General features: G+C 40.6%; 1 protein-coding gene across 1 annotated transcript in view; it reads left to right on the forward strand.

Moving 5' to 3' along the window:
- Window positions 1-15,260, forward strand: part of rad54l (RAD54 like) — a 56,754-nt gene that overhangs the window by 21,624 nt on the left and 19,870 nt on the right. The window contains exons 7-14 of the mRNA XM_068036929.1: window positions 2,185-2,473; window positions 3,745-3,869; window positions 5,889-6,039; window positions 6,312-6,438; window positions 7,267-7,341; window positions 8,642-8,781; window positions 9,568-9,678; window positions 11,307-11,430. Of these exons, the coding sequence (XP_067893030.1) occupies window positions 2,185-2,473; window positions 3,745-3,869; window positions 5,889-6,039; window positions 6,312-6,438; window positions 7,267-7,341; window positions 8,642-8,781; window positions 9,568-9,678; window positions 11,307-11,430 (1,142 nt within the window). The remainder of the gene's footprint in view (window positions 1-2,184; window positions 2,474-3,744; window positions 3,870-5,888; window positions 6,040-6,311; window positions 6,439-7,266; window positions 7,342-8,641; window positions 8,782-9,567; window positions 9,679-11,306; window positions 11,431-15,260) is intronic.

The raw sequence follows: 15,260 nt of genomic DNA on the forward strand, positions 1-15,260 counted from the left end.
TTCACATATTGTGCCAGAGGACTGGCAGATAACTGAAGTTATACCTTTATTTAAGAATGGGGATAGAATATGTTCAGGGAACTATAGACCAGTAAGCTTAACATTGAAAGTAGAGAGAAAAAAAGGGATGCCTACTAATGAAGTAAATATTAAAACATCTAGAAATCAAAAACATAATAATGAATAGTCAACATAGATTATGAAAAGGAAATGTTGCTTGAGCAACCTTGTTGAATTCTTATTTGAAGGTAACAGAGAGAATAGACCAGGGTAATGCAGCAGATGTAATATATCTAGATTTCCAAAAGGCCTTTGATATGGTGCCACATAATGGACTAGTGAATAAGATCAGAGCGTGCAGAGTCAGAGGAGAGGTAGCAGAATGGGTAGTCAGGTAGCTGAAAAACAAAGCAGAGAGCAGAAGGTGGGAAGTAGGGTCCCACGAGGATCAGTGCTACAGCTACTGTTGTTCACAATTTATGGTAACAATTTAGACTTGGGAATCAGAAACAATTTTGAAATTTGCAAACAATACCAATTTGGAAGGGTTAATCAACATTGAGGAGGACTGCAACAAGTTATAAGAAGACATTAATAAACTTGCAGAATAGGCAGATAATTAGCAAATGAATTTCAATATAAATTGTGAAGTATTACATTTTGGTAAGAAAAATAAGGAGGTCGCATATTTTAAAAATAAGAATCTAAATGGGATAGAGGAACAAAGGGATCTGGGAGTGAAAGTACACAAATTGCTAAAGTTTGTGATGCAGGTTAGTAAGACCATAACAAATGGAAAACAAGCATTAGGGTTTATTTCTAGAGGGATAGAATTCAAAAGTAGTGAAGTTATGCTAAACTTGTATTGAACTTTGGTTAGACTGCTAGGAGTACAAGTACAGTTCTGATCGCCATATTATAAAAAGGATATACTGGCCCTGGAGAGCATACAAAAAAGATTTACAAGGATGATACCAGAACTGAGAGATTATACCTACGAGTAAAGGATGAAGAAGCTAGGTCTGTTTTTCATGAAAGGGCTGAGAGGTGACCTAATAGAGATCTTTAAAATTCTGAAAGATTTTGATAGAGTAGATACAGAGACTGTGTATGCACTTGTGGGGAAGAGCAAAACTAGAGCCATCAATATTAGAGTGTCACCATGATATGAAATGGGGAATTCAGAAGAAGCTTCTTTACCCAGAGAGTGGTGAGAATGTGGGACTTTCTATCACAGGGAGTGGTTGAGGCGAATAGTTTGGATACATTTAAAGGCAGGCTAGATAAGAATATGAGGGAGAAGGGAATAAAGGGTTATGGTTATAGAATTAGATGAGGAAGGTTGGGAGGGGGCTCAAGTAGAGCATAAACGCCGCCATGGACTGGTTAGGCCGAATAGCTCGGTTCTGTGCTGTATATTCTATCTATGTAATTCAATCTATGTAACTCCACTTTCTCCCACCCCCTTGACCATGTCCTTTGATTCCCTTAGTGCCCCCAGTATGAGGGAGGGAATTTAAATGTGGTGGTGTCACAGAGCATTGGAAATGTAATGCACTGCCAGGAATCTGGCCGTGAGCCTACCGCTTCTCCACACTGAGTTGTTGATTTTGACTGTGTTAGTATAGGGAGGTGCAGAGCGATTGTTGTTGCTTCCTTGCAGAGAGAAGGCAAATTACAGGACCTGATCTAGGCAGATCTTTGGTATGACCTAGGATTTGGCTATAACGTGGTAGTAACAGCGATCTGAGAGTCGTGCTTAATCCATCTTCTCAGCTACAGAAATTTGGTGGCATGAAGGGATGACAGATGGGGAGGAAAGAGGGGAAAGAAATCCCAGAAACAACTCAGCTGTTTAAATCTGAATATTCTACTCTTCTCAAGCTCTGTAATATAACTGATCAAGAGGCAACCTGCTCCTAAATCTCTTTTGATTCAATCTGTGACCTGGCTACCATGAGGTACAGCAGAGTAGAATGGGATGGCACTTTATATTTTCCCTCCCACCTCCCTGTGGAGAAAATCCTGGCCTCCACTCAAAACCTTCCATCAGACAGCATGATTGAGATTAGGATCTGTTTAAAATCATTAATGTAACACTGCACCTTTCCACTTGAGATCCCAAAAATAATTTGCTGCCTCTGCTTAGTTTAAAGTAGTAGTTAAATTACTTGTCTCTTTCAGGGTGTTAAGTTCATGTGGGACTGTGTAACAGGCCGGCGTATTGTGGATGGCTTTGGCTGTATAATGGCAGATGAAATGGGACTAGGGAAGACATTGCAGTGCATTTCCCTGATGTGGACCCTCTTGCGACAAAGCCCAGATGCCAAGCCAGAGATTGAGAAAGTCATTGTCGTGACTCCATCCAGTTTGGTGAAAAACTGGTATAATGAGGTGGAGAAGTGGCTGGCAGGAAAGTTACAATCATTGCCCATTGATGGAGGAACTAAGACTGAGATTGACCAGAAACTTGGTAGGTAAATTAAGATTGTTTTGTAAGATGGTTGTTCGTCAAATTGGCTCAGCTTGTAGCATCTTCATTTCGAGTTAGAAGGTTATAGTTTCGAACCCCAGACCTGGACTTGAGCACCTAATCAGCTGGCATTCAAGTACGGTACTGACGGTTTGCTGTCTTTCAGATGAGGTGTTAAATCAAGGTCCTGCATAAATGTCAAGGTGGATTTTTTTTTTTGAAAACTGCAGTTGAGAGGATGGTACTCTGGAAAGATGAGATCAAATGGGCTGAAGGTTTGGATGAAGAAGGCTCTATTTTGTAAACAGTAACTTCACTGAGCTTTTTGGCTGGAAGCCAAAAGTGGTTAGAAAGAATGAACTTGCTTGGCTACTGACAATACTGCACATTGGACTGATAGGAAGCATGCTTGACAAGAGTGCAGGAAAACATAAAATTAATTGTAATTTTAAAACAAATCTAATCCTAATTACACGATTCTTGTTTAATTTTGCAAAAATGGGAGTGTTGCATTCTCCTATAAACTCACTCCTTATTCTAAGTGTCAATGGGTTCAATCTGTTTAGAGGATGATCTTGAACACATTTCTCTCTCTTTTCAATGTGTCAACCTTGGCTCATTGGTAGCACTATCACCTCTGTGTTCGAAGTTTCTGGGTTCATATTCCACTCCGAGAGACTTGAACTCATAATCTAGGCTGACACTTCGGTGCAGTACTGTGGGAGCGCTTCGCTGTTAGAAGTGCCATCGCTCACGTGAGATGTGAACCAAATCCCTGTCTGTCCTTTCAGGTGGATGTAAAAGATTCCATGGAATTATTTGAAGAGAGCAGCAGATTTCTCCCTGGTGGCCTGGCCAGTATTTATTGGTTAGAGAAAGGGAGAGTTCAGGGTGGGAGTTCCAGGCTGGAGGAGCTTACAGAGATGGTGAGGAGTGAGGCCAGGAATGAGGTGGTTTAAACACCAGTATGAGAATGTTAGAGATGCTAGGGAACTGGGAGCTTATGTAGCTCAGCAAGGTGATGGGTGATTGAGACTTGATGTGGGATAAGATACAAGCAGCAGAGTTTTGGATAAGCTTAAGTATACAATTGACAGCAATAATAAAAAGATTTAAGGACATTGTCATACTGCAAAAAATTATTTTACTGATAAACCTCATAGTTTAAGAAGACTCAAAGTTGACAGGCCTCCATTGTAACTTACTGCTTTAGGTAGAAACCTACATCATCACTGATTTATTTCATCTTCATCTTTTTCCTCCCTGCACAGCCACGTTCATGAGTCAGCACGGATTGCGGATTCCAACTCCAATCCTCATAATTTCTTATGAGACATTCCGGCTGCACGCTGATGTGCTTTGCAGGGGTGCTGTTGGCTTAGTCATTTGTGATGAGGTATAATGTCAAATAACTTATTTTAATCTTCATGATTTTCTGTTATTTAACCTAACTGCTGTTCTATGTGAAATCTGACCAGATTTGGTAGCTTTGGTGCTTAACCAACTATGTTTGCTTCATATTTTGCTTGTATTAATTGTGTCTCAACATGTATATGTGATAGCGGACACTCCATTCACAAGATTACAAAATAATTGCAGCCTGGGGCAAGACTATTTGGCCCATTTTTTAAATTCATCCATTGAAGGAGATTCTAATTAATGGTTCCCCCCTCCTATTGTAGCATCAAATTTCAATGATTTCAGGATTTTTGCTCCCACTGCTGTATTTGAAGTTAATTCCGCGTACTGATCGATTTTTGAGTGAAGTACCATTTCCCAATCTCAGTCCTAAAATTACAATTTACTGGTTTGACCCATGTCCTCCAGTTCTACCTCTATGGTTTAATTTAAAGTAATAATCTGGATTAAGGTTTTCTATATCCTCAACAATCCTATATGCCTCTATAACTATACTTTCAGAGACATCCTTTCTAGGCTAATTATATAGAAACATAGAAAATTTATGGTGCGGAAGGATGCCATTCAACACATCGTGTCTGTGCCAACTGTAAATGAACGATCCAGCCTAATCCCACTTTTAGCTCTTGGTAATAGGTTACAGCATTTCAAATGCATATCCAAGTAATTTTTTAAATGCCTGAGGATTTCTGCCTCATGCCTTCGTTAACTGTAGACTTGACTATTCCAGTGCACTCCTGGCTGGTCTGCCACATTCTACTCTTTGTAAACATGAGGTCATTTCAAACTCTGCTGCCTGTGTTTTAACTCCCAAGTTCCATTCACCTACCACCCCTGTGCTCGCTCACCTATATTGGCTCCCAGTTAAGCAGTGTCTTGATTTTAAAATTCTCACCCATGTTTTCAAATCCTTCCATGGCCTTGCCCTTCCCTATCTCTGTAATCACCTCCAACCCCACAACCCTGCAAGACATCTGCGCTCCTCTAATTCTGGCCTCTTGTGAAACTCTAATTTTCATCGTTCCACCATTGGTGGCCACATCTTCAGTTGCCTAGGCCCCAAGCTCTGGAATACCCTCCCTACACCTCTCCACCTTCCCTCAACAACTCCTTAAAACTTACCACTTTGACCAAGCTTTTATTCATCTGACCAGTATCTCCTTTCGTTGTTCAGTGTCATACTCTTGTTTTATAATGCTCTTGTAAAGTGTCTCGGGACGTTTTATTACGTTAAAGGTGCTATATAAATGCAAGTTGTTCTATCACCCTTTCAGGCTCTGAATTTCAGACCCACACTGGGTGAAAAATAATTCTCCTCAACTCCCCTCTAATCCTTCTGCCAATTACTTTAAATTTATGTCCCTTGGTTATTGACCTTTCTGCTGTATGAAGGCCCCTCATAACTTTATACACCTCAATTAAGTGTCTCCTCAGTTCTCTTCTGTTCCAAAGGTGCCTGTTTAAACAACATTTATTCATGACTTGCTTAAGTTCTACATCTTGCCAATAGATTTGGAACATACACATACAAGCTGATTATTCACTTGTGGCATATGCCTCAGTATTGTTTCTTGTACAGAGTGTGCAGCAAAAGCTAATAATTTATTTAGGTCTAGTGTATTATGGGTTGTATGTGACTTCTGCTTGTGTGGTGCTGTATGTTTTGTAATCTGTGTTCTCACCATAGCAGAAGAGTGGATATTTCAGAAGAGCCTACATGCTGATATTAAGGATCTCCAAGGGATATGGTACCTCTGTAATACTCTGCTGTATATGTGATGTACAGTCCTGTATGTGAAATACATTTGGTATCTGCTTGGGTACAATATGCACTGTATACCTTTTTAAAAAAAACATTTTACTTTCACTCTGAATTAAGAATTAATTCCGTACTTCTACAAATTTTTTAAATTAAGAATTATATTTTAAAACCCAAATTGAATTATGCAAATGGAAGCTTTCTAAAGTACTCGGGTCTGTTTCATTCACATCACAGGGCCACAGATTGAAGAATTCAGACAACCAGACATACCAGGCTCTGAACAATCTAAATGCCAGGCGCCGTGTGTTGATCTCGGGAACTCCAATCCAGAATGACTTGCTTGAATACTTCAGCCTTGTACATTTTGTCAATGCAGGCATACTCGGTAAGTATCTGTTTCTGTCGTATGATTTGCAATGGCCCTGTTTGGTTGAAATGGGACCTTTGCAAGCATTTAGCGTAGCTGCAGAGTTCTTTCTGTAAATAGTTGCTGGTTGCACTCCATAAATAAATATCAGTTTCTGTATGGACCTCCTTTGTGCTCAACCTGATGAGGGTTGAAAGCTGCAAAAATAATCTATTCCCTGAAGGTCACTTCATGTGGCTCTTGGAACTTAGTTCTAAAGAAGATTATTAATTGTTCAAACCTTTCTTAAGGGACTGCACCGGAATTTAAAAAGCGATTTGAATTGCCCATCTTGAAGGGCCGTGATGCAGCTGCAAGTGAGAATGAAAGAAAGCATGGTGAGGAGAAACTAAAGGAGTTGATCAGCATTGTGAATAGGTAAGGGAACAGGTATTTCAAAAAATAAATCGTTGGCAAGAGAATTACTGTTATTATGCTGAAGTAACTCCTAAATCTTTTTTTGGTATATATTCTTGGGATGTGGGTGACACTGGAAAGGTCACATTTATTGCTCATCAGTAGTTGCTCTGAGAGGGAGATGTCGGACCTCCTCCTTGAATCATTGCAGTCCTTCTGGCATAGTTCTCCCACAATGGTGTTGGGGAGTTTCCTCATTTTAACTCAGCGACGATGAAGGAATAACAATATATATCCAAAATGAAAGCAAAATACTGCGGATGCTGGAAATCTGAAATAAAAACAAGAAATGCTGGAACCACTCAGCAGGTCTGGCAGCATCTGTGAAAAGAGAAGCAGAGTTAACGTTTCGGGTCAGTGACCCTTCTTCCGAAGAAGGGTCACTGACCCGAAACGTTAACTCTGCTTCTCTTTTCACAGATGCTGCCAGACCTGCTGAGTGGTTCCAGCATTTCTTGTTTTTAATCCAAATTGAATGTTGTGCGTCTTGAAAGGCAATTTTGGAGTTGATGGTGAGCTGTGATATTGCTGCTTTTGTCTTTGTCAGTAGTAAAGATTCCAGGGGAGATAGGTGCTCAAGTTTACGGATGTAAAGTCTGTCCAAATGTGACTTGAATGGTTCATCTTACAATATTTACTTTTCATGGTTTAAAAACTCCTTCCTTATTTGTTGTTTATATATGAATAATCTCAATTGATAGGTTTAACCTGGGCTAACAAATAATACCTTCACCTGGATATGCACTATTTGATCTATTAATCTGACTTATTGCCCAAATCTCATTTCAGGTGTTTAATTCGAAGAACATCAGATATTCTCTCCAAATACTTGCCAGTGAAGATTGAACAGATTGTCTGCTGCAGGTAGTATCATTAATTTAATATTGCATGTGTTTAGTTATAATGTTGTCTAATCCAAATCCCTTAATGCAAAAACCAGTCAACCTATTTGTTTAGGTCCCTCTCATTGACTCAGCAGACACACAAGTTAACAATAGAGTGAGAAGAGAGGTAACATGCTCTTTATTCCGTAGTGATACATGGGGGTACTAGACTCTCCCTGAATGCAGTTTTGGCCACTGAATCAAGAAAGATGCATTGACCTTGGAAGGTGTACAGTGCAGATTCATCAGGATGATCCCAGGGCTTAAAGAATTAAATTGTGAGGACAGTTTGCATTAAACTTAACTTATATTCCCTTGAGTTTTAAAGTTGGAGGGGTGATCTAATCAAGGCGTTTAAATGATTAAGGGATTTGATAGAGCAGATACAGAGAAACTATTTCCCCTAGTGGGGGGAACAACAGGGCATCATCCTAAAATTAGAGCTAGGCCATATAGGAGAGAAATCAGGAAATACTTCTCAACACAAAGGGTAGTGACAGTCTGGAGCACTCACTTCCAAAAAGTGGTGCATGCTGGGATAATTGAAATGTTTACGACTGAGATTAATGCATTTTTGTTTGTCAAGGATATTGAGGGATATGGAACAAAAGCAGGTAAATGGAGTTGACATACAGATCACCTTGATCTAATTGAATGGCAGAACAGTTTAGAGAGGCTGAATGGCTTGCTTCTGTTCCCATATTCTTCCTATTGAACATGATCAGAGCTGACTTGTGCATCATGCAATCCTATTCTTTACTGGTAAACAGGAACAATCGTATGGTGAGCACTGGCATTGGAATTAATGTACTCTAAAAAAACACAGCCGTTCCAGTGCAGTCTTTTTGGAATCTGCTCAATAACTTATATTCCCTGAGTATCAAGCAAATACTTCTGTTGGGGGGGGAGGATAAAATTAATTTGAAGAAGCTCAGCTTTGCCAATACAACTAATGTGCAAACTGAGGAGGCTTCTGCCGTCATTATTAATGATCACATTCATCACTATTGCAGTCATATTGGTTTTGCTCTGCATGGCATTTTTTAAATCAAATAATATACAACTAATATGACCTGGGCAACTATAATTGAGTTACACTTGTCCAATTGAATGTATTTATGTCCATCTTAAGCAGATAGATGCTTCTATCACTGGAGTCTGTTTACTTTCGTTCACCCCTGCCCACAGCAGGGAAGGTTAAGAAAATTAAGTAAATCTGCACTTCTCCCCATGTCCTTTGCTTCTATAATTTTAATTAAACTTTGTCCTCTTTTCTTCAGACTCACATCTCTGCAATCAGAGTTGTACAAGCTGTTCTTAAGACAAGCCAAGCCGGCTATTGAAATGGAACAAGCTCACAGTGGGAAGATGAGCGTCTCCTCTCTGTCTTCGATTACCTCACTGAAAAAGCTTTGTAACCGTGAGTACTAAAATAATTAGATTTGGATTAATTGTTTTTGTGTTTCAGTGTCTGAGAAGTCAGATTTCTGAAATAGTGATTGCATACTTGAGTTCATTGGCACTATACCAATCTATTTAAAAATAGTCCATTTTCTTTTTATTGCAAAACCAAGTTATAAAAGAAGTGATTTAAGTGACTCCAACTATAATTTTAGAAGTCTGAAGTTTGTAGCGTAAAGACAAGACTGAGGGAAGTAAGAAATTTCAGTTCTGAAGCCCTAGGAAAGGCTGAATTCCAGTAGGGGACTATGCAATATGCAAAGAATCTTGATTTCAACATAAAGAGGTGTAGGAAAAGCAAGTAGGAAGCATAGCAGCTTTGCAGGAACGAGGGTTTGAAGGAGCACTAATCATTGTAGTATCAGTAAAATGAAGAGAGTTTGTCTTGGATTTTGCCAATTTTGCATGTAGCAAGGTACCACTTGACTGGTTTGAGGTGGAAAGATCCACAACTGATGCAGTAAATGTGTTCTTCTGAGGTTGCTGAGACAGTGTAGAGGGAACAAGCTTGCTGGATATCTTGTGGCAACCAGTTGTGACACAAAGGCCTGGGAGCAGTTTGCCTCAGAAGTTGGTGGAATCCAAAGAATGGGAGGGAAGATAAATAAAAACTAAAATTGTGCTGAAATCAGGGTACAATCTTGTGACACCATGAAGGAAGTAGACCAAAAATGATAATTCCTTTTATGTGATGAAGGCTGCCATTTCTGTTTTCCTAGTACTCTGTATCTTCTTTTCTGCCCAGACCCAGCATTGATCTACGAGAAGTGTGTGGAAGGTGAAGAAGGATTTCAGGGAGCACTCGATCTCTTTCCATCAGGATACAGCACAAAATCAGTGGAACCTCAGTTGTCTGGTAAAGCTTCAAGTCAATACATATTGAATTTGGGCTTGGGAAAAATCCTTTCTTAACTCAGCAATTGGAAAAAATATCATCTGACTTTAGCAGCATTAATCAAATTGAAGTACATTTCCAGGTTTGGATTTACATAAGGAATTGCCACTCCTAATCGCTGTCCAGTTACCCTACTGTAAAATGTGCAAATAACGGTGTCAGGTGAGGATAGAATTGGGCTCGACAGTCAAGTCCCAATAATTGAATGGATTGATAGCAATTACTGTCTAGAAGAAAGGTCATTTAGGCGAGGTGCCTACAAGTGCCCGGAGTTCATAGAGCCAATATGAATATTCTGTGTATTCCTTCCATTTACTGAGTGCATTAATGCAGCAGCTGCCCTCCCTGGCATGTCTGATACTGATGCTCAACAGTTTTGTGAAAGAAGTGTCTGGAAGCAAAGTAATAGGACATGAGTCAGGGACTCGCGAATGACTCACTGACACAAGCCTGGCAGATTATATTGTTTCTACATTGTAGAAAAATGCTTGCTAATATTTTTTATGGGTGCCTTTAAAGGGTTGTGCATCCCAATAAGCTGCAGATTAGTGACATAAATTTTGAAAATAATCTACCTACGTCCACTGGAATGTTTAAAAAAAAATCTTTGTTGCCCAGTCAGAACAGGTCTGTGAAGAATGGCTTGGGTATTTTTCCCCTTCTGTTATGTTTTCCAGGATTCATGTCATAGGGACCATCATACCTGTAACAATGATAGTTCAAGATTGAAACAATCTACTCTCATCCCATTTTCATGCTTTTTCTCTGTACCCTTTAAAAAATTTTTCCAAGTATTTATCTAATTCCCTAGTCCTGCAATTGACTCTACTTCAATAGCCATACAGTGAATTCATGGTCTAGCGACCCTTTGCATGGAAAAAAACAGTTAAATCCTCCCTTTATGCTTTTAGTACTGATCCTAAATGTGTGCTGCCTTTTTACTGATTCACAACCTAGTGGAAATATTGTCTGTTTACTCTCTTAAACTCTTCAAATGCTTTAAACAACTGAAAACTCCTTCAACATTCCCTGCTCTAGTTTTGCAACTTTCTCATCATAATATTGTTGGGGAAATTCTGACTGTAGTGCCCGTATAAAGTAGAAATGGTGCCCCTCTATGAAGGCAAATTTCACTGGTAGAATTTTATTTTCTGCAATATCTCTGCCTTGGACACTCTTGTGAGTCCCATTTGCACTGCTCTGCTGTACCAACATGCAGTACATTCAGGGAAGATGATATATGAGCAGTGGGAATTACGGTGGAATTGTTTATGATGTCTGCCTTCCGGGTACTCTCAAAACTACTGCCTGCCCTTGCTCCCAGAGGAAATTTTCTCATAGCTATCATCAGACAGAGACCTGCATTACTGGGTTCCACCCCAGTTTCCACTTTGCCTGCAATCACTCTAAGTTACTCCCTAGGTATAACTGGACTTGAGGAAATTCAGGGTCCAGATTTTACAAGCAAGTCATTTTTTTTTGAATAGCATGTGGAATATTCTTATTTCAGCAATTAAACCACAGAGTGGAAAATATGTTTTTAACAAAATTCTTTTAATTCTTCCACATTTTACTGTTTCTTGTTTCAGGCAAGATGCTTACCCTTGATTACATCTTGGCCATGACTCGAAGTACTAGCTCTGATAAAGTGGTACTAGTATCAAATTACACACAGACTCTGGATTTGTTTGAGAAGCTCTGCAGAGACAGGAGGTGAGTTGTGTGACATTGCAAGTAAATAAGTGATGCATTGGACCAGTTTTGATCTACATAATGTAGATAAGAGGAACTCTCCTAACTTCAAGAAGCTTTGAACATAGAATCCTGTGACTAAATCCGACAAGATATTAGCCCAGATATTCTCAAGACAAAAACAGCTACAAGAGTTTGGTTATTTGGTTTGGCTGAAAGTGACATCATCTGTAAATCATGGCTGCGGTGGTTGTAAATGGGGCTTGAACCCACAATCTTCTGGTTCAGAGGTGAGAACACTACCAGTTTGCTCAGTTGTGAATTGTCTCTAATGCTACAAAATATCAAAAATTCACTTGTGTTTGTAATGTCAATCTTTACACTTCTGAGCGCTGATCCAAAACTCTGCTGCCCGTATCCTAACTCACACCAATCCCATTCACCCAATGTGTTCCCTAACCTGCATTTGTTCCCAGTCCGGCAACGCCTTGATTTAAAAATTTTCATCCTTGCTTTGAGATTCCTCTGTGGTCTCACTCCTGCCTTTCTCTGTAACCTCCTCCAGCCCTACAATCTTGGCAGCTATGTCTTTTGCTGTGTAGGCCTCCAGTTCTGGAATCTCCTCCTTACTAACTCTCTCTTCTCCTTTAAGACACTCCTTAAAACCTACCTCTTTGACCAAGCTTTTGGTCACCTGTTTTGGAGCTCATTTTCAACCAGAGGCCTTTTTTTTTACGTGGTTTGAATCCCCAAAATGGATTCTATGATATGAGCAATGCAAAAATAAAAGGTACAGTATTTAACGATCTCTAAAAATATTACGTTGTCTCCCTTGGCTCTGGTACAACCCTTGCTTCTTGAGTTAGAAGGTTATGGCTTCAAGTCCCAATCCATTGATTTGGCCACATAACCTCGGCTGACACTTCAGTACACTACTGAGAGAGTGCTACACTATCAGAGGTTCTGCCTTTCTGATAAGACATTGAACTAAGGTCCCATCTCCCCTCTCAGGTGAATGCAAAGATCCCATTACGCGATTTGAAGAGCGGGGATGTTTTCCCTGGTGGACTGGCCAATACTTACACCTCAACCAACCTCACTAAATTGGATTATTTGGTCATTATCTCATTGTTGTCTGTGTGACCTCGCTGTGTGGAAATTGCTGCCAGTTTCCTACATTACAACAGCGACGACATCTCAAAAGTACCTCCTTGGCAGTAAAGTGCTTTGGGATGTCCTGAGAGCGTGCAAAGCATTATTAAATGTAAATCCTTTCTTTGTTTATAGAAATGTTAAGATTTGGATTTGTTATTTTAAAATATTTTTAAAATACTATCACAGAGACATGGTTGAGGGAAGGGCAGGACTGGCAGCTCAATATTCCAGGGTATAGAATCTTCAGGCGTGACAGGGGAGGGTGTAAAAGAGGAGGTGGCATTGCACTGTTGATCAAGGAGTCAATTACTGCAGTAAGGAGGGATGATATCTTAGAAGGTTCCTCAAATGAGGCCATATGGGTAGAACTTAAAAACAAATAGGGTGCAATCACTTTGCTGGGAGTGTACTACGGGCCTCCAAACAGTCAGGGAGAGATAGAGGAGCAGAGAGGTAGGCAAATCTCAGAGAGGTGTAAAAATAATAGGGTAATAATAGGAGGGGATTTCAACTTACCTAATATCAGCTGGGATAGTCTTAGTGTAAAAGGCTTAAAGGGGGCAGAATTTTTAAAGTGCATCCAGGAGAGCTTTTTGAGCCAGCACGTAGAAAGTCCTACAAGAGAAGGAGTGGTACTTAGGGAATGAATCTTAGGGAATGAAGCCAGACAAGTGGTAGACGTGTCAGTGAGGAAGCATTTCAGGGATAGTGACCATAACTCTAAGATTTAAGGTAGTTATGGAAAAGGACAAAGATGGACCGGAAATAAAGGTACTGAATTGGCGGAAGGCTGATTTCAAGGTGATAAAACAGGATCTGGCCAAAGTGGTCTGGGAGCAGCTACTGGTAGGAAAGTCTACATCAGACCAGTGGGAGTCATTCAAAAAGGAGATAGTGACAGTTCAGGGCCAACATGTTCCCGTAAAGGTGAAGGGTAGGACCAATAAGTCCAGGGAACCCTGGATGTCATGGGATATAGAGGATTAGATAAGGAAAAACAAAGGAGGCTGATGGCCGATTCAGAGGGCTGAAAACAGCAGAGGCCCGAGAGGAGTATAGAAAGTGTAGGGGGGTACTTAAAAAAAAGTAATTAGGAGAGCGAAGAGGGGGCATGAGAAAACATTGGCGGACAAGATAAAGGAAATTCCCAAGGTGTTTTATAAGTATATTAAGGGCAAAAGGATAACCAGGGAAAGAGTAGGGCCCATTAGGGACCAAAGTGGCAATTTGTGTGTGGAGCCGGAGGACGTAGGTGAGGTTTTAAATGATTACTTGTCATCTCTGTTCACTATGGAGAAGAAAGATGTAGGTGTAGAGATCAGGGAGGGAGATTGTGATATACTTGAACAAATTAGCATTGAAAGGGAGGAAGTATTAGCTGTTTTAGTGGGCTTAAAAGTGGATAAATCCCCAGGTCCAGATGAGATGTATCCCAGGCTGCTATGTGAGGCAAGGGAAGAGATTGCGGGGGCTCTGACACAAATTTTCAAATCCTCTCTGGCTTCAGGAGAGGTGCCAGAGGACTGGAGGATAGCGAATGTGGTACCATTATTCAAGAAGGGTAGTAGGGATAAACCAGGTAATTACAGACCAGTGAGCCTAACATCAGTGGTAGGGAAGCTATTGGAAAAAATTCTGCGGGACAGGATTAATCTCCCCTTGGAGAGGCAGGGATTAATCAGGGATAGTCAGCATGGCTTTGTTAGGGGGAGATCATGTCTAAAAAATTTCATTGAATTTTTCGAGGAGGTGACTAGGTGTGTAGATGAGGGTAAAGCAGTTGATGTAGTCTACATGGACTTCAGTAAGGCTTTTGATAAGGTCCCACATGGGAGAGTGGTCAAGAAGGTAAGAGTCCATGGGATCCAGGGCAATTTGGCATATTGGATCCAAAATTGGCATAGTGGCAGGAAGCAGAGGGTGATGGTCGAGGGTTGCTTTTGCAATTGGAAGCCTGTGACCAGTGGTGTACCGTAGGGATCAGTGCTGGGACCCTTGCTGTTTGTAGTGTACATTAATGATTTAGACGTGAATATGGGAGGTATGATCAGTAAGTTCGCAGATGACATGAAAATTGGTGGTGTCGTAAATAGTGAGGAGGAAAGCCTTAGATTACAGGACGATATAGATGAGCTGGTAAGATGGGCAGTGCAGTGGCAAATGGAATTTAATCCTGAGAAGTGTGAGGTGATGCATTTTAGGAGGACTAACAAAGCAAGGGAATGTACAATGGCTGGTAGAATCCCCGGAAGTACAGAGGGACCTTGGTGCACTTGTAAATAGATCACTGAAGGCAGCAGCACAGATAGATACAGTGATTAGGAAGGCGTATGGGATTCTTGACTTTATTAGCTGAGGCATAGAATATAAGAGTAGGGAGGTTATGATGGAGCTGTACAAAACGCTAGTTAGGCCACAGCTGGAGTACTGTGTACAGTTCTGGGCATCACACTACAGGAAGGATGTGATTGTACTGGAGAGGGTGCATGGGAGATTCACCATGATGTTGCCTGGGCTGGAACATTTCAGCAATGAAGGCTAGGGTTGTTTTCCTTAGAGCAGAGAAGGCTGAGAGGGAACCTGAAACAAAAACAAGAAATGCTGGATTCACTCAGCAGGTCTGGCAGCATCTGTGGAAAGAGAAGCAGAGTTAACGTTTCGGGTCAGTGACCCTTCTTCGGAATTTATATGAGAGG

The sequence above is a fragment of the Heterodontus francisci genome, chromosome 8 (genome assembly GCF_036365525.1).
Source record: "Heterodontus francisci isolate sHetFra1 chromosome 8, sHetFra1.hap1, whole genome shotgun sequence".
Classification (NCBI taxonomy): Eukaryota; Metazoa; Chordata; class Chondrichthyes; order Heterodontiformes; family Heterodontidae; genus Heterodontus; species Heterodontus francisci.